The sequence below is a fragment of the Biomphalaria glabrata genome, chromosome 12 (assembly GCF_947242115.1).
Source record: "Biomphalaria glabrata chromosome 12, xgBioGlab47.1, whole genome shotgun sequence".
In the NCBI taxonomy this organism is placed as follows: domain Eukaryota; kingdom Metazoa; phylum Mollusca; class Gastropoda; family Planorbidae; genus Biomphalaria; species Biomphalaria glabrata.
In genome coordinates this window covers 9802610-9827675 of record NC_074722.1, presented here as the reverse complement: position 1 = coordinate 9827675, position 25066 = coordinate 9802610, and the positions used below count along the sequence as shown (strand labels likewise).

General features: G+C 35.7%; 1 protein-coding gene across 2 annotated transcripts in view; it reads left to right on the top strand.

Annotated features, from left to right (window-relative positions):
* The window catches only part of LOC106070267 (uncharacterized), a 38396-nt gene that overhangs the window by 5779 nt on the left and 7551 nt on the right, over positions 1 to 25066 (top strand). For both annotated transcript variants that reach the window (XR_008774011.1, XM_056005922.1), the window contains exons 3-18: positions 7395 to 7563; positions 8092 to 8266; positions 9534 to 9706; positions 10625 to 10697; positions 11223 to 11372; positions 12190 to 12398; positions 13192 to 13287; positions 13450 to 13578; positions 18017 to 18133; positions 18909 to 19063; positions 20064 to 20430; positions 21571 to 21687; positions 21808 to 21966; positions 22368 to 22497; positions 23945 to 24124; positions 24541 to 24637. Coding sequence is in view for 1 of the 2 variants with exons in the window: in XM_056005922.1 (XP_055861897.1) it covers positions 7395 to 7563; positions 8092 to 8266; positions 9534 to 9706; positions 10625 to 10697; positions 11223 to 11372; positions 12190 to 12398; positions 13192 to 13287; positions 13450 to 13578; positions 18017 to 18133; positions 18909 to 19063; positions 20064 to 20430; positions 21571 to 21687; positions 21808 to 21966; positions 22368 to 22497; positions 23945 to 24124; positions 24541 to 24637 (2496 nt within the window). In the remaining variant the exon portion in view is untranslated. The remainder of the gene's footprint in view (positions 1 to 7394; positions 7564 to 8091; positions 8267 to 9533; positions 9707 to 10624; positions 10698 to 11222; positions 11373 to 12189; positions 12399 to 13191; positions 13288 to 13449; positions 13579 to 18016; positions 18134 to 18908; positions 19064 to 20063; positions 20431 to 21570; positions 21688 to 21807; positions 21967 to 22367; positions 22498 to 23944; positions 24125 to 24540; positions 24638 to 25066) is intronic.

Below are 25066 nucleotides of genomic sequence, written 5' to 3'. Positions count from 1 at the left end.
TAAAAAAAAAGGTGTTCCTATATTTAGAGACACTGTTTTGAATTAAGACAAAGCGAAAAGTTATTTTTTTGGGGCTAAAAAAACTGAAAAAACGAGTAGCCTTATATTTGAATATTGTATGAACTGATGAATTGATTGGATGGGCGAACGGAAGTGTTCCAGACAGATATCCGTTTGTCACCAGATATTCTGTCATACAGTTTCCTGTTTCTACCCTCTGCCTGGCTTCACCGTGAACAGTTTTGGACTTCCATTATGTTTCAGAATAGTAACTTAAGTCCTTTCAAGTTTCCTTGGTTCGGCTGCTGATATATGATTAGTTGCTTGACCCCCCCCCCTCCAATGTTTTTATGTCGAGAAGGAAGGCAAGCTTAAATCGAGCTTAAATCGATTGATAAATTGGTTTCTAGCTGTACGCAGAGGTCCATGAACTTTCTCTGCACTGCACCCATCTCTTAGTCTCAATAGTTCCCGCTCCAATCCAGACCTAAATTTTAAAAACGATTTGATAATGGTCATGAAATTAAAAATAGAATAATTACCAAGCTATTTGAGCCTTTCTTTACACCCTTTGTGGCTGATGGATGGAAGAAAGAAGCTTCATGTTCAAGACGAGTTCTGTCTCATTTTCTGTATACAACAAGATGGCTGTGGAAGTTAAATCTTCGCCCCGAGAAGCTGTTTACATTCATCTCATCGTGGACAAGCTCTCGGTTTCCTTGGCTTGCTCTTTTCTTTGCTGTTCTCTTGGCTTCAGGTAACTCGAGGCCTCATAGCTGCATGTCAAGAGAGTTGTTTTCTACCCATTAGGGCTGGGGGAGCTCGACACTTTCAGATACAGTCAATCATAAGAAGGAGTGAAAAGTCATCGAAAGATAAATTCTTGTCTCAGTTTGGCCAAACTTACAGTATTAGTAAATTTGAGGAGAATTTGAAAGTTACACCCTTTTAAAATAAGCTTTGTGCATCACTATTTCCCATTTACCCCCTTCACTTATCCTTTAATCCACACATGATCTGTCGACCGTCTTGCAAGGACAGGTTTGTCCATTCCCATTTCTTTCTTTGTCTGCCTCTCTTCTTTTCCTTGGGACTGTTCCCCAAGGAAAGGTCTTTGCGAGCCATGAGATGGCCATACAGTTTAAGTTTTGCGTTTTCTAGATATATCAAAAAGTCATCGTGGGGCCCAATTGCCACCGTGATCTTGTTTCGAATCTCCTCTGTGATGCGGTCTTATCGTATAGATTACAGACGCTACTTAGAAAAAAAAAGTCTTTGTAGGTATCTCTTTTAGTTTCCGTAATCTCTGACACACTTTATAAATGAAACTTTGTCCAGTTTAACTTTTACATTAGTTTTGTAGTAAAAGCTATATTTAATATCGTTCACAAAGTAGTTACTCAAGTCATTTCAAGTTTATTAGTTCAGATATAACACGCCAACGTTTTGTTGTCGAACCAGCTGTTTGGTGCTACAAGTCAACGGCCGGCAACAACACACACACACACACACATATATATATATAGTAGGCCTAATATGTGAAGAAGTCAATGGGAGATTTTCATACATGGCGTAAAGATTACTTTTTGGTGCATCCGGTGTACAAATTAAAGGAAGTGGTAATAAGCTAGGTTTTTTTTTTTAATTTGTTTGATTTATGTGTGTGTGTGTGTGTGTGTGCACTTATTAGCAGTGCAGAATCAAATCTTCCAAGCTCTTCAGTTTTTGACACAAAATATTTGCAACAAGAAGGAAGCATTAGACTTTCACTCTTACTTACAACTTATTACAAAACAAAAAGGCAACTAACTAGCTGTAAATAAAGAAGAATTGATACGAAGATGAACTGCCAGGCATTGAGATAGTGTTAACATGATAACTTAAATCTTTTTTTATTTAGTTGCTAACGTTGACATTTGGTTGGACTTGAACCTCTCCAGAACATACTTTTATCTTCCTGCTTCTCCACACTCACACCGCCTGCTTGGCCTCATTCCTTGCCGACCCGCAAGGCGTAGTTACCATGGCGCGAAGTGGTTTCATGATCAAGGACTTGAGACCAATAGGAAAGCTTAAGTAGATTAAGTGTGATCATCAAATGCTTTGTTAAAGGTAGAAGCTGCACGGGCTCGCCCTTGTCTACATGTTTGGATGTATAGAGCTTGATTCTATTTGGTTTCTGTCACACTCGACTCAAAGGAAGAGAAGAAGGACCATCATCACATTCTTGAACCCTGGCCCACAAGTATCCTGCTACGCCACTGCTTAACAATCTTCATTGCCGTGTCTAAAACTTAGAAATCATACTTTGGCAGGAAATAATAAGTGACTTTTTATTATAGTGTTAAGTCTGGGATTGTTAGAGACACACTTTACCTAATTCTTCTTCTACCGTAGAAGTAGCGCGCAGAATAAGGCCGTGAGTAGAAAAGATAAGCTGATTCGCATGGCGGCTTCTGACCAGGCTGAGAAGAGGGTCTTGATTGCGTGCATTATTTAAAATATATATGTATATTTATACAAATGAAGAAGCACTGTAGAAGGGTTCTCACACAACACAAGTGAGTGAATAAATCTCTAGTGATTAGATCAACGTAGGCCTATATTTAGTTTCAAATACCTCTTTTCGCCAGACAGATAGGGATGCTTTGTTTTGTTTTGTTGTTCGTGGGAGAGGGCCCAAACTCATTGTTGCAGTAGATGATGTAATGGTCCCATAATGAACACGGCCTTCACTCGTGGTGTGGGGGTGGAAAAAATATAGGTCTTTAAAATCATCAGTGCGTGCCAGTGTTCCTGCATCGATGGGGAATGCCGATAATAGGCACGGAATGTCTTGTGTTGTAGAAATAACCCTGTGCTTTATTCAACGTCCTCCAAAACACTGCCAACATTTAGTGCGTAAAAGACACGCTGTACAAAAAGCTTTAATAACAGTAGTAGGCTACTAATTGCTCTGATAGTTAAAAGAGACTGTTCAATTTTTCATAAATGTTCTCTCGTATGTCTCAACTGAGTCAACTCAACTGTATTAGTTTTAAATTTTTTTTTCTTGGAAAGGCCAACAAATGTTACTTATTTTCTGTTAGGAGTTCACTTCCCTTACATCTTTAACGATTCGGTTATTTTCTTTGTCACAAATATCCAACACATATATATATTATATTTATAAAAAAGGGTAACCAGGCACATGCGCGCCCGCAGAAAAACTCTTGAGGACTCACAAAGCTTGATAAGTAACAGCCTTGCTATGTACAGCTTTAAATATAGAAATAAAGGTCTTTGTGTTACAACGGTGTGCTATTTCACCAATGAGTTTTTATGTGTGTGTGTGAATCAGAGATATGGGGGATGAAAGTCATGGATAGGTCAACAATAGAGTCAAAGACGGCCATTTTCACTTTTTAGGCCATTGACAAAGGACACCACCCGGACACATGCTCCTTTAGCCGGACGTCTGGTAACCTTAATTTCACCAATAATTCAGTTCTTTCCTTTGACACACAACCATATTCTTTTTTTAATGAATAATGGACGAATGTGAAGCGATACTTGCCTGATTATGTGCGTAGTATTATCAGCCTAAACTGAATTTAGTTATGTAGGCCTATGTGTTCATCATTTCATGTGCATCATTCATTCATACAAATCCTGAAGTTTATTTTTTAAAGAAGTAAAATTTTTAAAATCCTTTTTAAAAAAAGGAAAGCTTATACACATTTGCAACTGTAACTCTCCATAATGTAGAAGTTATTTCCCTTATTCTATATTAAACACAATAATCAATTACGAATAAATAATTGATTAATTGGTTAATTTAAAAATTGTCATGTTATTTTAGGTACAAAAAATATGTTGAAGTTTCAACTTGTTCCGAGAATGGGTGTGGGAGAAATGACGTGTCCTATTATCTAAAGGGACGGGTTCCTACATATATGTGAATACTGAAGGATTAATTTCTCTTGTTGATATCAAACAAAATAATTAATTTCCAATAATTAATTGACAAATTTGTTGTCTTTTTTTAATTGATTCATGTTTTGTCTATGACAGTAAATAATTGTGCTAAGATTCAATTTGACCCGAGAATGGGTTTGGGAGAAATAACTTGTACAAACTTTTTACCAGACATACAGAATGAGTATAAATATAAGCTTTGTAAAAGTCATTTGAGACACGGGGCAGACAAAAAAAAACAAGATCAAAAAGATAATACCCAGCTACGGGAACACTGATTTACACATTTTAAACGTCAGTTCTGCTACTTGTGCATTCAATATAAAGAATGTGACCGTTGACCTTAAGTGACGCAGCTCTGTCTTGACGTTGCGACCTCTATCACCCACTTTATTGACCTGGCCACTCAAGTCTGCTACAGTATGACAAAAGTATGCCAGCGAGAGATGGTCACCTCGGGAGGAAAATAACAGAAATAGATCTAGGTCAGTCTGGTATTAATGTCCCGGCCACAGAAGCCTTGTAAACATGGAGATAACTCATTAGTGCCGTCCTGTTGGAACAGCTAATGTAGCAAACCTGTTTGATAGCCCGGCCTACGTGTGACCTATTAACCCAGATAATGGCCCTTGCATAGTTTATATATATAAAGTTATAGTGTTGGCCCAGCTCATTCATGGAGGTGTTATTATTTACCAAAGAAACCAGTGTGACAAAGTGATTAGCATTAAGAACTGCATATCACGTTATGTGCATGTTTTGTAATAAGTAGTTGTAGCTCAGTGGTGATGCTATGGTTGATAAAAAGGTTAGCTGCTGTCAAGGAAGTATTTAGATGAAGATACAATTACTGCAAAGATGTTGAATGACTGTCGTCTCGATGGTGCCCGGTTCAAACCCTGCCCGCTACCGAGCTGCAGGAGGTTTTTTTTTTTAACATTTAGTGTCTGTATCACACAACTATTTCCTCTAGACATCTGGCCGAAGGCCGAGCACACCCGGGATCCCCGCCATATTGCCGTGGAACCCGTGGTGAGATAGCTTCTCTAAGTGTTACAAAATATTACAACGAGAGTCCGTATTGAATGTCCAGAAAAGTAACGCAATCAACCTGTAACACTAGTTTGATACCTACATCAATGTGACTAAGTTTCAGATTTTCAACAGAAGCCTACTGATAATGCTTTGGATCTTTTAAATGGAATATTAAAGCTCTATATAATTGACAAGCCGTAACACTTCGTGCTTTGTTCATTTGGGCACAAATAAAAGCTAGACAAGACTTCTCGCCCCCAATACATGCTATCCCGGTAACGTAAGACCAGACCGTCCCAGACACAGGCCTACCATGCATCAGACTGAGACAAGTTCACCTTGACTTGAGAGATCTATAGGGTTATGCCAAATACAATGCATGGCCACGGTAAACGTTTCACAATTCTTAAACAGTCGTTGTACTAAGAACGAAAGTGAGCGTGTAGGTTCGATCACGTGGTCCTGGTTCTACTGTATCAACTTCACGCAAGAGATTTGGTTCTTTACAAGTATGGCAATTCTCTCATTCCCTCCCCCCGACTGTGCACCACTTCTAAAACAAACCGACTTCTGTCTATAGTAACATGTTGAGTTTATTACAAACTCGGGCAGCCTGGCCTGGAATGTTGAGCACATTTTGGCCAGATAAGAAGGGCTGACACAGCAATATCTGGTGTGTCATAGATATATAGCCTACTCTATAATGTGAGTTTAAACCTTAGACATTTCTTTGTAAAAACAACAAAACATGTGTTGGGGGAATTCCAAGAGTTGGACATATTCAGTTTCTCTGAGAACAAAAGCAAAACGTCTGTATATGTGTGTAGGTCTATGTGTGTAACTTACTTGTGTGTGTATGTGTGTGAGATGAAATGATTTAGTTACAAACACGTCAAAAAATATATTGGCCTACCAGCATAGCGGCAGATTTTCACACACACACATATCAACATTTTCGGAATTCACAGATCTAGTGTGTTTGTATACTTGTAAAAGTTGATTTTAGTACAAAAACAATAATCGCTGTTTATTGTGCAGTAAGGCCAACTCTATACACTATAATGTTACCAGACTCCTAAATGCCTAGAGGAGGACAAACATTTAAAAAGGAGGGCTTCGAGTCCGAAGATTAATGAGGAATGCAGTATTTTCCGTGGCTACGCAGCCCCAGCTGTGACCTACATATTTTGCCACATTAGCGCAGGCATAACCATTGTCCGCCTGTGACCGATTAATTTAGATTTTATTTTCGCCGTCTACGTCTGTCCTCGGATTATCTTTTGATCTCTTTTGTGTTTCCCGCGGCTTTTGTAAGTGACCTCCAGCTGTCTCGTTCTGAAGCCACATTCTACCAGGTGCTCTCTTCTATGTCAGTTAAAACAAGTTGGCGCTTAAAGCGTTTCCGTGGGGCACACCTCTGTTACGTCGACCACCTTTCAGCTCAAAAAAAAAAAAAAAAAGACTGCTTTTGGCATACATTCGTCCCTCATACGGGATATCGATATGTGCCCTGCCCAGCGTAACTGTCGGACCATACTGTTCGTGTATGAAATGTCAATGAAAAGGCTGTAGAACCATTATATTAATGAAACAGCAGTTCTCAGACCAATGCGACTTTTCACAGCACTGGTAGTCCATCCTTCCAGCAAATTGATTTCTCTTCTCGACAATTTCTTCAAAATTAGGATCCTACCTTATCAAAAACAAAACTAAACAAAACAATATACAAATCGATGAAGGCTCTCTTTCTATCTATATATCTCTCTATCCGCACTGTGCTTGAAATGCGTAAACATACTTTGAATGTTAGAATTATAGCCGCGAATGAACAAATGAAACAAATCAAGATTTTCATCAGTTCTAAGTAACATGTTTTCTTTTAAACAGCCTTGAATAAACAAACGCTTGTTCATGAAGTGGGCTTGTCAAAAACAACTTACTTCTATGTATGAATGAGTATGTCTGTTTCAACTAGAAGATAGGCTTAGATATGAAGGATTGCTGAATAATTTGCCATTGGAGTAATCAAAATAGTAGAAGCCGGTCCTTTTCATAATGTAAGCCAATGCCTGCCAGTCGTAGGACATGTCCTCCTTTTGCCGGACGACTGTTACACATGCGGTGAATAAAATGTGGCCTTGCAGAAAACTAGAAAGTGCCTGGGAATTTCTTCAGTGCTCTCCCTTGGTCCATGACTGTCTGTCGTGTTTTGTAGAGGTGGATACATTAAGTGTCTAAACTTAGCCGTTCCGTCTCGTATGTTGAAATTTAACATTGTTTATTATTTTTTCTTTTTTTGTACATGTATTAGATCTGGTATTTCCTCTGTGCTTCAAACAAAGTTTTGTTTGTTTCGTTATAGTTCTGAAATTTAAAAGTATTTCCAATTTTTATGTTCACAGTTGGGAGTACTTTCCTCATGATGATGCCAGGTCCAGGGCCTACAGATGGGGAGAAGATGGTCTGCTGGGCATCACAGACTACCAAAGTAGGTTATGTCTGGCTCTATGTGTCTGGAATGAGAAAGATCCCATACTGAAGGAAAGACTTTTTGGTCTCACTGGAAATGAAGTTAGTCATCAAGATTTGACTTTATATTTTAAATGCACAATTTACAAAAAAAAAATTCAAAAATTTCTCAATATGTTGTCAAGATACAGTTGTGTTGTAGAATACTCCAATCCTCATATAGCAGTCTCAATAAAGACTGAAATCCCTGTTACATAATAATCTTTTTTTTTTTTTAATCCCTTCAAGGAGAATCATAAAATTTATTTTTTTAAATTGGCCATTTACCACATGACATAATTATTCTTCATTTAAGATTTTGTCCCCACTTCTTTAATATTGAATTTTCTGGACTTTAATTAACATAAGTAATGATGCAGAATCATTTTGCATGAAACATCAGCAAACTAGAGAACAATTTCTACTTTTGTGAGGCCCCTCCAGTTGCAGATCCAAAGATGGTTGCCCCCACTCACCACCTCCTAAGGCTGCCTCTGCTTAGCAAGTAACTTTAAAGCTAAAAAAAAAAGTGTGTTTTCAATTCTAAATAAACACTTACTTTTGCCTCTTTCATTGTGATTTTGTTTACAGGGTAACCATGGTGAGGATGTCAAGGAGCTGTACTATTACCTGGACAGCACGCCCACCCACTCCTACATGTCAGCTCTGTACAAGTACCCACACAAGGCATACCCCTATGACCACATTGTAGCAGAGAATAAGTACAGAACTAAGCAGCAGTTAGAGTATGAACTGCTGGACACAGGTTAGTTGTCCACCTTGATGGTCAGTCATTCTAGCAATTAACTGCTAAAGAACATTTGATATATGTATATATATATATTGTTACATCTCTCCTACTATCCAGGCTCTCTTCAAACTGCACCATACGACACAACGAACTTAAAGAACCTCACAACTCAGGGCTCCAAAGTATTAGTCAGTTTAATTTCAAATACATCGCAATTGGCAACAACATTAACACTGTCTTACAAAAACCTAGTCTTGCTCTGCCTGACTTCACACACCGTGCTGGTTCTCGCCTCGTACTGGTCACATAGCGAGGTTACGTGAAGTCAAGTCTTTCTGACACACTCGCTCTTATATAGTGTCTCTACTGGCCTCGAACCTTCTTGACCACTCCAGTTGATCACTTTCGCCGTGACTTGCATGCGTAATATTTACAACATTGGTCCTTGCCGAACTGGCGTGTACTGTCACTGGTTCTGCGCTGGACTGTGGCGATTTGGGTAGGCTAAAAACACACAGCACTACCTCCATCTGTGTCACCACCAGGTTTACAACAATATATAATAATAATAATAATAATAATCTTTATTATTCGTATGGAAATTTGTCTTACAATTTGTGCATTATACCAAACAAAAAACATTATAACTATAAGAAACCAAAGTGTACATTCACACCAGACTCACTCATAATTTACATGTGACAAAGTTTATACCAGATTGTTCTTATTTAATGATTTGATTGCCAGGGGAACAAAAGAGTGTTTGTGTCTGTTTGTCTTTGCTATCGGTGTCTTGTATCTCTTTTGTGATGGTAAAATCACAAAATCCTGACACAAAGGGTGATTCTTTATTTCGAGGATGTTGTTAGCTTTTTTATAGATATTTGTCTCAAACAACTGCCCAAATGGGGTTTGTTTTTTGCCAATGATTTTACTAGCAGCATTTAGGATTCTATAAAGTTTATTTTTATTTTTAATGCTCAGATTACCATACCAGGCAGTGATATTGAAACTGAAAATATATATATAGTGACGTAGCTAGGGTGAGGGAAGGGGGCTCCAAATTTAAAAATCCTTGGCCTCCACTTGAGAGGGGCCCCTGAATGAGTGTTCGAAATTTGTTTTTACATTAAATATTATCGCCATAATCTCATGTCATGATCTGAATGTCAGAATGCAGTGCCCCTAAAGAGGTCAATCCCCCAAATCCCAAGCTAGGCCACTGTATAAAAAAAATGTTTCACTTTCCATTGATTGTCTGCCATTTAACTTGTTTGTATAGGTGTGTTTGATGATGGAAACTATTGGGATATCAAGGCAGAGTTTTGCAAGTCCAACCCAGATGACATACTGGTGAAATACATCATTTCCAACAGAGGAAGCAAGACATCCAGGATACACATACTTCCGACTCTATGGTTTCGTAATATGTGGTCCTGGGGACAGAACTGTGATGTGAGTATACAATTTAAAATGTACAGAATATTAGCTGACAATTATGATCTATATGCTGAGTCTAAATCTCATGACATCACATCATAACTCAATTCTGAGGGATCTGCTCAGTTTTTAGGCATTTGTACTAAAAAAAAAATAAAAGTCCTGCACTGGTAATAGATGAGCACAGAATAAGCAGATCTGATAACTGAATGCATCCTTGTAGCACACTGTTTCATAGTAAATGTATTGATGCAGAGATTCAATTTTAGAATTATTATACGAAAAAGTGCAATATTTGGTAGGCAATATTCAATGTTGGGTAGATGTGACAGGCATCACCACAGGAAGGTGAAAATTCTTCAAGCATTAGGTCTCCTTCCTCTGCTATTTACAGTAGTGGCGTGCAAATCTTTTTCAAGAAACTTAACCATATACCTGATTAAATTTTTAACATCAAATGTCAGTGAAAAATAGCTGACACTAAAGTGCTGATAACAGCTTAGATCTTTTTACCCAGATTTTTACTACTACTATTTGTGGTTCCAGTGTGCATTCTGACTCCAAAATGGATTACTCCCACATTCCCCTAAATTCTCCCAGTTACTAAAAGAGCAAAAATACAGACAGGGTTAGTGCAGAAAGTAATTTACATCACAAAATATGAACTAAGTCACTCACTTGTGAGATAATGTGAACTGAAAGATTCCATCAAGATATCCAAAATTCTTGATGCCTTGTGTTGTACACTAGTGCTAAACTCATTAAAATTAACAGGTCTTTGATATTAAAGAACGCACAAATGCTTAAATCCTGGATTGTTCACTTCCTGCTCTGTGTTTATCTTCAATTGTGTTCTAAATACTTTCACCCATCCTTGAACATTAATTTTTCTAATTAAATGATTTTGATAATACATTTATTTGTATTCTGCAGGCCTACTTGACCAAAAAGCCCAATTTAAAAGAAACCAGCCCTGGACATATTGAAGCAGAACATCTAACATTGGGTTAGAAATTTATATACATTCTTCTAATTATTAGCAAAAAAATTTTAGAGAATTTATTCCTTATGTATTAATCAAAGTAAAACTATGTCAATTTTTTATTATGCATCCTTACTTACTTACTTACAGCCTGTCACCCCAATATTGGATTATGGGCCGCCAACAATAGATCTCCATAGTCCCATGTCCTATGTCATCCTTTCCATCTTGTTCCAGTTATAACTAAATTTAAATATGTAGAAGAGCCTTCTCTTCTCAGGGCAAAGTTTTCAGTAATCTTTTGTCGACTTTTCTGTAGCTATTGAGTTTACTGAGTGGGGTTGCTAGCTCTACACCCGGCCCTCTTCCTTTATCCTGACTTGGGACAGACAGAAATGTCATTATGACCTCACTGAAAGAGTTAGTATGCATCAAGCTCCTATATAATTTTTAGAAGTTTAAAAATTGTGTTTTTTAAGTCTTTTATTTTAATCAATATTTCTATTTCCTATCCTTTTATTTAAAAAACATTTTTAAAAATTTTAACAGGTAGCTATATCTTTGAAGTGGATGTTGATCAACAGGGCAACAAGCCAACAATGTTGTTTACAGAAAATGAGACCAACTTCAAACGCATATTCCATCTCAACAATACTTCACCTTTTGTTAAAGATGCTTTCCATAGGCTGCTCTTGTTTGGTAAGACTTTTGAAACCTTCATAGAGGAAGAAAAACAATGAGTGTGTAAATTGATATAAAGAAAGGCTAGAAACATTGTGAAAAATAAAAAAGTTTTGGATTTTCAAATTTTTTTTAAAGAGGTCTCAGAGTTTAAATTAGAGCATGATGGGTTGTTTATAATAATGTTTAATGCAATATGTTTCTTTACTCCTGCTATCAATTCAGTCATATTTGATCTTCAGTCTAAAGTCAACCAATACATTTGCTCTGCATTTCTAATTATTAAGAATGTTTATTTTTTTCTCATTGCTAACATCATTGATTTTCTTCAAATATTGAAACTTAAATAAAAAACATTTCATGAAACTGTTAAACTTATAACATATTTACTGATTATATTTGAAAAGCAGCTAGTTTCTTGTATTTTCACTTTTGCCTACTTGTTTATATGATTTTAGAATAATAAACCTCCTCTTATGTTGTAAAAACATTAAATGGCGGATGGCTACCTGGCCATGTAGTAACGTCTGTATTTTATAAGATAAGAAGATAAGTATGCTCTGTGAACTGTCATCTCAAAAGTCTCAAGTTTGAACCCTGCCTGCCACAGATCAGGGGAGGTTTGAACTAGGATGTAATAATCTTCAATTTTTTAAGGAGCATCAGATAAATGTAAAACAAATGTTTGTTCTCTCAAGACTTACTTAACAATATAAGCAACCTTCCCAGAGGAAACATTCTTTCTTATCTACAAATGGGCATCAAAACATTTTTCTACATCTCACTTCAAAACACTTAAAAGCACAATTCTAAAAGGCTGCTACCTATCCATTAGGTGAAAATTTTGCTGTGAATCCAGACAAGTTTGGTACTAAGTGTGCTGCGCACTACATCCTGGAGATACCTGGTGGTGAAGAGTTTGTTATCAAGGTCAGGTTGTTTGAAAAGTCACAAGGTCCTGAACCAGACAGAATGTTTTCCAAAGAAGGATTTGATGATATTTTTGCACGGAGGAAGCAGGAAGCAGATGAGTTTTATAATGAGGTATATAAACTAATGTTCTAGTTTATTAGCTTTTTCTTAAATTAGCTTTTAATGCAAAGTTGAGGCAGAAAAATAAAAGTATAAAATCAATACTTATAGCAGAGAATGCTGAAAAATGTTGCTAATAATATGATGAATATCCACACAATGTCAGCTGAAGCATTCAGTCTTGAATAAATTATTGATCTTCTTATACCTATTCAAAATTTGGGAGATTAAATTATAATTTACTAGCCGGATATGACCTGCTGGCCTTAGTTTGTGTATTACTGATCTAGTGGATTGAATAAAAGTAGATTGTGAAAATCGGTTTACCCTTTCAGAAAACATATTTGTATCTAAATAAAATACAATGAAAACAGGTTTACCCAATATAATAAAGAGTTTCGTTCTTTGATAGAGATATATTTAGGTAATTTTAAATTTATTTATAGGGTCCTCCATTTATGGAAAGGTCATTAAACATACACTATGTTCGACATAACAGGGTGCCCCACAGAAATGCTTTAGGCGCCAACTTGACTTAGCTGACATAGAAGAGAACACCTGGCTGCATGCGGGACATACATATATCTTACATTCAATTTATATATATATTATATTTTCATATAATTTATTTTCATATTGTTATTTAATTAGTTTCTTTATTTCCTAATTTAGTAAGAGTATTACATTTCTCTAATTAATCATATGTTTCAAGCATCAACTAAATCTTTGCCTTGTGAAAGGACTAATGCATAAAAAAAACAAACTATTTATGTTAAGCTTATAGAATGATCCTTTGTTTCTTAAGGTTATTGTGTGCAAAGACCCTCAGGAAATATTAGTGACCAGACAAGCCTACGCTGGACTTCTGTGGAGCAAACAATTTTATCACTATGTTGTTTTAGTGAGTGAAACTTATTTGATCTCTCATTCATCTGTTTCAATTCTTCTGTTTTAAATGCATTTGAATATGAACCTGTTAAGAAACACAATTCAGATTTTTTTATCTGAAAATTTCCAATTATTGTTAACTGTATAATTTCATATTGCTGTTGATGTCTAAAAGGAATGGTTACAAGGTGATCAAGGACAACCTCCTCCACCAGCTGCACATTCCAAAGTACGAAACTCTGACTGGCGTCACCTGTTTAACCGAGATATTATCAGCATGCCAGACAAATGGGAGTACCCTTGGGTGAGACTAGAGCATTTGTATATTTCAGACATTGGCTATACAAAAAAACAGTTATTTTTGTCCATTACTTTTGAGAAATAAGTCTGTTGTGTAATTATTGTTATATCACTAGGTCACTAACATTATAATGTGTGTGTGGGTTTAAATATTGTCCATGAAAATGATTTATTTAATGTATAGTATCTCCTCTGATAGAAAGCACTTGCTCACTCCACAATGCACAAGCTGGCTTCAGGAAAGCAAGTAGAACAGAAGACCAACTCTTTCATTATATCCAGGACACAGCAGAAGGGTTTCTCGAAAACAAACACACTACAGCAGTTTTTATAGATTTGCAACAAGCCTATGATAGGGTGTGGAGAAAAGATCTATTTTTGAAGACGAGAAAAATGGGCATCCATGGAAGAATGTATAGCTGGATGAGGGCTTTCCTAAAAAAACAGAACCATCCAAACCCGATTCGAAGGTGCCATCTCTAGTAAAAAAAAGTTTGGAAGAAGGCCTACCACAAGGTTCAGCCTTTAGCTGCACACTCTTTCTAATCTTCATGAATGACCTCCCAGACCTCATTTCGGTTAATAAGGCACTTTATGCAGATGACCTCCTTATTTGGACTAGAAATATCCAGTGCTGACTAGATCCAAATTAAACAGAGCCCTCACAGCTATCTCCACATTTTCAAAATTATGGAAAATGGAAATAAACAAAGAAAAGTCAGTTTATTCAACTTTTAGCCACAGCAACAAAATAGCAATAAGAAACTACATCCTAAAAATAGACTCACAGCCAATAAATAAAGATTTAAAAGAAAAGGCATCACATAGATTATACATAATAAAACATCTAGCAGGAACATCCTGGGGAGCTGAAAAGAAAACCTTAAGATAGTTATACACTGGATACGTCAGATCTATCATGGATAACTGTCTCTCCATACAAGTAGCCGCCAACAAAACCTACCAATCATATTTAGACAATCCAAAACCAAGCCTTGCATCTAATCAGTAGAGGTATGAGAACTACTCCCACAGCAGCCTGTGAAATAGACTCCATTATTGAACCTCTTAAGTTAAGGCGCAACAGAGCAGCATTAGAAGCTATTGAGAGATACAGAAGGTTGGAGGACGACCATCCACAAATAAACTACTAACAGAGAAATAACAAAAACAACCAAAAAAAGCAAAGAACTTTGATCCAGCTTACTGACGAACTAGCCCTAAAACACCATCTACCCAATAACTGATGGATGTTCCCTCAGAAAGACTATTACTTATTAGCCAAATCACACAGGGGTCATCGAGGCAACATGTCCTGAGCACATATCACTTGACCAGGCAGCCATCCTTATTTTGAAATATATATTGTTACGACCCTATTGGCGGCGCAAAAGGGTTAACTATAGGCTCATCTGACACACACGTGAATCACTCAGGTCAGCGGGGCCATGGACAAGGGACAGTACTACGATTACACGATTACACGCCAATATGACCAATGTTATGGTCATGTGATCGAAAGCCTGCGTGTACGAGGACACAGTGTGTAGGAAAGCGGAGTTCAAGACCGGAGAGCATCGAGACCGGGACTGTTAGTCGGCCATGAAGTCGGTCCTGGTCGAGTCCTCATGTGTTGATGTACAAGTCCAGAAAGAGAGACAGTAGAGTTTTGTACGGTGATGTACAGAGTGACATTTCAGTTGTTGATGTGTTTAATGCCAATTGTCTAGTATTGGCTGTTATCTACTTATTCACTCATTATTAAAGTACCCGATATTGTGGAGCTCTTGTTGTCAAGTTCTTGATGTGTTGATGTGTTGTGTTGAGTTTTAGCAGTGTTTACAGAAGGCCTGAGTAGGAAGAGAGAAACGTAACACTGGTGTCAGAAGTGGGATTTCCTATGGCTTCTGTAAAACTGCTAGATGAACTGAATCTGAAAGAACTGAAACAAGAGCTGAAATGGTGAGGACTGAAGTACTACGAAAGGAACAACGAAACTCTTAAAGAACGTCCCCGGCAAGCCCTGGTGGATGAAGAGGAAGATCCGAACACGTTCCTCTTTGAACTCGAACCTGATGTGGTAGAGCTCTTGATCACATTTCAAAAACAGATGTTGGCTGGCTTTCAGAATGTGATCAAGGGTGACTCGCAGAAAGAGACAGGTGAAGAAACAAGAGAAGAGACCAATAGCTCAACCAACGCTTTTGCTGTAGACGTACCTGATCTGAGTGCCTCCATCAGCCAGACAGAACATGACAACGTTGTGTCTTTCCCCAAGCTCGTAGCTGAGGACATTAAAGACATCTGTCAATCTGCCAGTGTTGATGGGAGGAACTCGAATCCTGATGGCTGCACCCAGATGTTTGGCAAGAACTTTGTGTGTCGAGCTTTGCAGGGAGAACGCCAACTCCAAGGAACCCATCGGCAAGGTCTGCACCCAACAGACGTTTGTCCTGCTGACGAGACCATAGTGAGAAGCCCTGATGATGGTCAAGTAAGTGAACTGGAGCCTGATGCTGAAGATGAGGGTTCTTCGCAAGTGGAGTGCTGCCAACTTGCTCCACTAGTTTGCCCTCCGGACAAGCCTGAAGATGATGTGTGCCACTATTTCCCCTCCTGTGGACCTGAAACCCATTCCCAAAGCCCATCTCTTGAAAGCCCTATGAAACAACCTGATAGGCCAACGATCTTGGTGACCCCAGTCCTGACATCTTATCCCTCCCCATGTGCTGGCTGGCTGCCTTCAGTAGTGAGCGACCGAAAAAGGCGATGGTTGCTGAGTCCAAAGTGCATGGCGATGCAACCACGACGTCTGTGCAACCAGGTGAAGGTCAACTGGAGCAGAAGGAGAAAGAGACATACGCAGTATACAACGCAGATGGCTTCATCGAGATGGCACTATAAGCCCATTGTCGCCCCCACCGATAGACCTCCTCCTGCATCGATTCAACTCCACTGCCCATGTCGTGTGATAGATTTTGTCCGGGACGGACAAATCTGAGAAGGGGGCAGTGTTACGACCCTATTGGCGGCGCAAAAGGGTTAACTATAGGCTCATCTGACACACAGGTGAATCACTCAGGTCAGCGGGGCCATGGACAAGGGACAGTACTACGATTACACGATTACACGCCAATATGACCAATGTTATGGTCATGTGATCGAAAGCCTGCGTGTACGAGGACACAGTGTGTAGGAAAGCGGAGTTCAAGACCGGAGAGCGTCGAGACCGGGACTGTTAGTCGGCCATGAAGTCGGTCCTGGTCGAGTCCTCATGTGTTGATGTACAAGTCCAGAAAGAGAGACAGTAGAGTTTTGTACGGTGATGTACAGAGTGACATTTCAGTTGTTGATGTGTTTAATGCCAATTGTCTAGTATTGGCTGTTATCTACTTATTCACTCATTATTAAAGTACCCGATATTGTGGAGCTCTTGTTGTCAAGTTCTTGATGTGTTGATGTGTTGTGTTGAGTTTTAGCAGTGTTTACAGAAGGCCTGAGTAGGAAGAGAGAAACATAACAATATTCATGAAATAGTCAAAATTATTATTTTTTAAATTTTCTGAGAGGGGAGAGGATTGGAGGGGGAGAAATTATCCAATATATACTATATAGTGAAAAAAACAATCATGTTTATTATAAAAGGTTTTGTGTTTTATACATTATTGTCAGAACCTCTTGTGTCAAAACATTTCGTACCTATTTATATAGAGAGTAAGTTAATATGTGTTTTTAGCAATAACAATTTATTATAATAGGTCGTTCAGTTGATGTTATGTAATGAATTGTTAGTCATTTCTACAAGTAGGTGTTTCTAGAACATTTATGTTTCCTATTTTTTTCTTTTTCTTAAGAAATGTCATTTGGTGGGAAACTTTTTGTTGTTTTTTCTTTAACAGTTTGACTTGGCCTCATCATTTTCCTTTTTCTATTTTCTCTATGATTCAATTTAAGTTTGACAATGATTTCACCTGATGACTCTCCTGTGTCCTTAGGCTTTGTTGAGATCTAAAATTCTAGTTTTAGATCAAATTTTTGTAATTTCTTATTACATTTCAGGTTATTAGATCTATTCTAGATTAAGTACTAGATTTTTTTTTTAACAATGATGTTTACTATTAAATTTACTTACTCCAAACTTTTAGCCAGAATTTAGAGTCCAGTAGTGGACAAGATTTGAAGATCTAGATTGTTGACATACAAGTGCTATTATCACACAGAAATGCTGCCGAAATCTGATCCTTTTCGATGCACAGAAAAATCCTATCAGAAAAACATCAAATACTAAGCTATTATTGTATAGAAAATAAAAATATAACATATATGTATTATCTGTTCACCAAAACATGTTATGATATCAAATTTAGTTCAAATGTCAATAGTGCCCCTTTAACTTGAATAATGACATTCATGTGTATTATTGTGTTTATTTTCTTTACTAGTATGCTTCTTGGGACCTAGCCTTTCACATGTTGCCTTTTGCCAGTATAGACATAAACTTCTGTAAAGATCAAATGTTATTGTTTCTTAGAGAGTGGTATATGCACCCCAATGGTCAGGTGAGTTTTTTTTTTTTTAACATTACTGGTAGTATATGTAGAACCTATGTCATTGAATACAATATGTGTGTGTAGTATTTAGTGTTAGACTTAGTTCCTGTTTCCTAAATTAACACTTAGTGAAATTTGAAGTCTATTTCTACTCATTTTGGGATAAATGTTAAAAGCGTGAGTTCAAAGGTTTCTTTTTTTTTTTAATAATATTCCATACAACCTTAGAATTTTGCCAAATATGATTGTCACATAAGTTGTGTAATTATCATTTGGTGCCGAAAACAAAATGAATGTAGTAATGGGCTAAAATATTTTAGATTTATATATTTAGTTAGGTTAACAATCCTTTTAAATGACAAATTTTAAACATTTCATTTACTGTTTAAAAAAAAAGTATTTTGCTGTTTTTTCAAAACCATAAACTACTCATTTATGAGAAGTGAGATTGCACTTGCCTGTATGATAGTATGATTGTAGTTGCTTATGGAACTTCTCAAAAGAGAACTTAATTATGTAGCTGTCTGCTGTAAATATTTATTATGTGATTCCCCAGTGAATGTTGTAGAGAAGCAACTAGTTGTATAATTGTATAGTGATATTTCAAACAGTACACAGAATCTGTTAATAAATTACCCAATTTTTATAAGAACAGGTCTCGTTCGCTTGTCTGGATTCCTATATATATATATATATATATATATATACTTCTTTTTTGCAGATGGATATATTGACTATGTTTGAATGTATATAAGTGTGATATATAGATGTAATGTACTTTTAGATTCCAGCTTATGAGTTTGCCTTTAGTGATGTGAATCCACCAGTGCATGCCTATGCTGTACTGAAGATTTATAAAGCTTCTGGTGACTGTAGGGCCAGAAGAGATCAAGTATTTTTGGCCAGATGTTTTCAAAAGCTGGCATTAAATTTTACTTGGTGAGCTTTTGCTGATACTATTATAATGTTTACTTTCTAATACCTCAGAGTAGAACCTGTCATTTAATGTTATCTATTTTGGTCATCCTGATATTGAATATTTTAACAAATTGTTTTTATTCAGAGTTAATTACACCTAGATGGATATTTACATCAATCTTATTTTTGAGCCACAATTATAATCTAATACTATTATTTATAAAAAGAAATACTTAAAGCAATCTATAAAGAATAATAATGAAAATCTTCCTTAAATAGTTACCATTTTTTTTTATTTCAAAAGTAAATTGTAAAATTTTGAGCCCTTAAAATAATTCATGTTTAGGCCCTATTTTGTCTTTTGCTTTTTAATACTATCTTATTAGCAATCATAATATAATTTTTTGAAATGTTAAATTACATTTGTTAAATACCTTGTGACATCCTAATGGTAAACTTAATAATTGCATAAAGCGACTAACAGTGGTCTGTGGACCACTTGTGATCTTTGAGCAAAGTGTCATTATTAATTGGCTGCATCATTTGTTGCATCACTGGTGCAATTTATATCAGTTTTTGTTTTTAATGTTTACTGTTACAAGTTTAGAGTTGGTTCAATATTAGGCATAACTTTGTAGTTCAATATTAGGCATAACTTTGTAGTTCAATATTAGGCATAACTTTGTAGTTCAATATTTTTAGAATCTTGAACTTTTTAAATTTGAATACATTTGCATTTAAATCTAAGCAAGGCTGACTTGTGCCAACTTACACTGATGATGGTTATAAGTTTGCCATTGCTTTTTATATTGGAAAAGGGCTTATAGATAGATCTGTAGATCAGTGTAAATTACATCTATCTAAACAGAAATTATGGCATACATAGAATTAAATAATTATCATAATGGTTCTGTACATTTTAACTTAGAGTGTGTTTGTTTGTTTTTTTAAACATTTGTACACACTATTAGCAAAGCTTTTTTTTCTAATATTGGTCGATTTAAACTTGTATTATTTAAAGGTGGGTCAACAGAAAAGATCCTGACGGACTCAATATATTTGAAGGAGGCTTCCTCGGGCTGGACAACATAGGAGTTTTTGACAGATCTAAACCTTTGCCAACTGGAGGCAAGCTGGCCCAGGCTGATGGCACAGCATGGATGGCCTTCTTTTGTGAGCTAATGGTTGAGTTCAGTCTTATCTTGGCTCATAGGGATCAGATTTATGAAGACATGGCCAGTAAATTTTTTGAACATTTTATTTACATCATGGATGCCATCAACTACGGCATGGCGCATTTGTGGGATGAAGAGGACGGGTTCTACTATGACAACATCATCTTTGAGAACTCTCGCATGCCATTGAAAATTAGATCCATGGTGGGAATGGTAAGGATTTTCTCTTAACATTGTAACACTAAATTTATGCATATGCACCATTAACATATTCAATTTCATTAACAACATCAGGACTGACTTCATTTGAAAATTTTCTGTTGATCGATAGCATTTTAACCTCAGGTAAAGGAGGATATAATGAGAGACTATTCTTTTCTATACCAATTCTGAAACTTACCTCTGAAGATGAGATGAACCGTTTTTTTTTTCTACCAATGGGAAGAAACTTAATTAAATTAAACAAAAAATTGTTATACTCTGTTAGATAATTTTAACTTTGACCTTATCCTGAAATGTAAGGTACAGGAATAATTGTTTTCAAATGTATTTCTAAAAGTGAGATGAAAATAATATTCTGATAAAGCTTTCAAGATGAGTGCAGTATTTCCTGTAACTAGGTAGATCCAGTTTCTGCCTGCATACTTTGCCACATCTAATTCAGAAATAATAATGTACAAGTCAGTGTTAAAGACCCATTCAGTTTGGGAAAAGTTTGAAAGAAAAAATAATTATACATACATATATATTACATTTTATTCTCATTGTTTAATTTTCATTTCCATCCTTGCAAAGCCTTTTACTATAGCAAGCAAGGATTTTAGAACATTTAAAGGTTGTTGAATTTCTTATCTTATCTTATATAATACAGTCGTTACTTCAAAAAAGAAAATGATTACGTCCTACGCGTCATGCATTTAGTCATGCATATTAACCAATGACTTAAACTCTGCCAAGTCACTGGTTTTCCTGGCTAGCTCAGGCAACCCATTCCATGCTCTAATAGCACTAGGGAAGAAGGAGTATTTGTACAAATTTGTCCTAGCATATGGGATGAGGAATTTGCCTTTATCTTTGTGTCTTTCAGAGTATTTTATTAAATTTTGTTTTTGTATTTGAATATTATAGTTCAGTGTTTTATGTATAATTACTACTTTACTTTTGAGTCTTCTGTCCTGAAGGCTTTCTAAATTTAGTGATTTTACTAAAGGTGTTACTCTAGTCAAATGTGAATATTCGTTTGTTATCTCACTGCTCTATTTTGTGTCTGTTCCATTTTCTTAATGTTTTCTTGAGTTGAGGGGCCCAAACGGAGGATTTCCATTGTATTTATGTATTTCATTTTGTTTATAGGTACCACTGTTTTCTTCATTGGTCTTATGGGATTCTGAAACAAAACAACATCCAGGATTCTATAAGAGAACCAAATGGTTTTTGGAACATAGAAAAGGCTTAGCCTGTAAAACTCAGGTAAAACTCTCAGTTCATCAGATACAGGATGTCAATTTAGTTTTGTTTGCATTTGTAGTTTGAACACATCTTTAGTCATGCATAAGCTGCATTGTAAAATTCTCAACATTTTCAAAACAGATTTTATATAGAAGCAGCTCTCCTGTTGATGGGGAATCAAAAGAAGAGCAGGCCATTATGTTGTCTTTAGTTACAAAAGAGCAACTGATTCGTATTCTGAAATATTTGCTAGATGAAAATGAGTTCCTGTCTCCATATGGAATCAGGTCACTTTCAAAAGTAAGGTCCATTTGTTGTTTTTTTTTGTGTGTGTTTTTGGAGGTTTTTTTTTTGTTTTTTTGATAGTATAACTTGCTTGAGATTTAAAATGTAATGTATTCAAAATTATAACAAAAGTAGACCACATTTGAAAACTCATAGTTGGAACACCTTTTACTTTTGATTAGGCTTATCATTCTTATTTCTTTTTCTGTTTAAAAAAAGACAGAAGTGAAATGAATATAAAAGCGTTCTTATTTTCCTTAAATAACAACAGCTGATACAAGTGTTGTGTTTTTTTAAGTAGTCAACTATGGTTATTTCTGGATGGCATTGGTAGAATGTTTCTCCTGAGTTTTATTACTAATTGTTTCTCAAACCTTCTGTCCTGTAATTCATGTTTTTTTTTTCCACATGCTCAGTACCATGAGAAACATCCCTTTACATTTCAAGCTGGAGAGAACACCTACACTGTGTCCTATGACCCGGCTGAGTCTCACACCAATATGTTTGGAGGAAACAGTAATTGGAGGGGGCCAATATGGCTTCCAAGTAAGGTTTTTTTCATTCCTCTGTAATATTTTGTTGTACTGTTTGTCTTTTTCTGTCTTTCATATCTTAAAAATGAAAAAAATTCTTTTAAAATTGTGAATTTTCTGTCATTTCTTTTCTTTGTGATAAAAACAAGGTGAATCAGCTACTTTTCTCTTTTCTGCCAATATAATAAACTTGAATATAACTGTTAGGTCAGACACATCTTTTTGTTTAAATGTGCTTTGCATTACTTTTTAATATTTATGTGTTTTTTTTAAACTAGGACACTTTCAAACAAAAAAAAACTGCATAGAAAAACATTTCTAAAATCTCTATAGAATACCCTCAATTTATAAACCTCTATAGGTCACCCATTTTGCCTTATTTTTTTACTTTGCAATCTTCTATGCTATCTTACAAAATAATGAAACACTGAGCTTTTTTGAAAAACAATATACAATGGAATCCAGATAATTTAAATTTGCATAAGTCAAAATTCTGCTTAATTCAAATTCTTCCCTCTTTTTCCTTATTGAAAAAGAAATGATTAATTTGAAGTCTGTCATGCTCAGTTCCAATATAATTAAAATAAAACATAAAAAAATTGTTTAGCACCTTTTTCACCCAAACATAACAAGTCAATTCTTTAATGGCCCTCTGTGTAGCACTAGCTTTCAACTGATATCTCTATGGTCCCAAGTTCGTACCCTGCCGGCTGCCAACCCTTGTTTGAAGTTATGGCTAGGGTGTAATAATCTTCAATTCAAAAAGAAAATCTGAAACTAAAAACTCAATATTGAACAATTTTAACACTGCATTTTGTGTGTCTTTAGTGTATAATATGTGACATCATATACAGATGTCTGTCAACCCTAATCAGGGTGTGTGAGCCCAGTGTGGGGCACAGACTGATCCACTGACACCTCTACCACCTCCGTCCCTCAAATCATGAACACACCAGAAAATACAAACTGTATTGTAAACGCTATCCCTAGCTATAATTGTTTTTCTCTAAATTCTAAACAGACTAAATATCATCTATATCTTCAAGATCATATTCTTTAAAAAGCAAATACAAATCTCTTGCTATTGATAATAAAAAAAAAGGCACAATGACAACAAAAGCAAAATGCCCAAGAAAGTTGTAGTTAAATGTAGTATTCCAGTGAATACTTTGTCAAGGTTAGGGGAGAACAGTGAGAAAACATATACATATCTGTACAATTAAGGACTTCAGTTAAGAGGGAAGTACCTTGTAAGATTTCCATAGAATTCAGTTATTTCTATTGTTATTCAAACTACTTTGATTCAAAGCCACTACATGTTACCTTCACTTTAAATTGAGTGGATTTCACTTTAAAATTGGTAGGACATCTTAAAAATGATATCATATACATGTTCATGATTGATGGTTCCATATGGGGTGTCATTAGAACTAATGCTGTTTTGTGTAATGTGGTTTCAGTGAACTACATGATCATTGAGAACTTGGAGCGCTATGACACATTCTTTGGTGACGGTTTAAAAGTGGAATGTCCTACAGGCTCAGGCAATTTAATGAGGTTGGGAGACGTTGCCAGAGAACTGTCATCAAGACTAACCAAATTATTTTTGCCTGGACCAGATGGCCATAGACCTTGTCATGGTAAGAAAATAATAACTAGTAAAACTAGGAAAATATAGTATACGAAAAATTCCTTATTATTGTGTCTCATGTTTTTATTTCAAGGTAAACTTTTATTTCCATTAAAAAAAAGTAAGAACCAGTTAAATTGTAGAAAATGATTATGTTCATTTAGTTAGCATTTAATAAATTTTTAGTTTCTGCTAAACAATAAGAAACAAGAGAACATATTATACATACAAGTTTAGTATTATTTCTTTTTATAACAAGCTTTGTTAAATGTTTTACATGTTTTGGATGTTCCTTCAGAGTTTGAAGATAAACCTCCCGCAGTTATACAAAATTAATCAGCTCTTTTGTGTTCAGTGTCTCAGCTTCCACTAAAGAATTGACCACTAAATGTAATTGCAAGTGCTGACATTTGTTTATTTATTTAGGTGGCGACAGTCGTTATGCTAATGATAAACACTGGAAAGACTTGGTTTTATTTTATGAATATTTCCATGGAGAAACAGGCAGAGGTTGTGGTGCCAGGTAACGTGAAGTTTTTGTTTTTAGTGTTACAAGTAAAAAAAAATGTAATGGTTTACAAAAAAAAAAAAAAAAAAAAAAGTTATTAACCGATTCAAATTTTTCTCTTACTTTCTTCTTCCTTCTTCTATCCTAACAATGTTTATATTTCTAGTATATCCTAACAATGTTTATATTTCTAGTATATCCTAACAATGTTTATATTTCTAGTATATCCTAACAATGTTTATATTTCTAGTATATCCTAACAATGTTTATATTTCTAGTATATCCTAACAATGTTTATATTTCTAGTATATCCTAACAATGTTTATATTTCTAGTATATCCTAACAATGTTTATATTTCTAGTATATCCTAACAATGTTTATATTTCTAGTATATCCTAACAATGTTTATATTTCTAGAAGCTACAGAATTCATTCTAGATTGC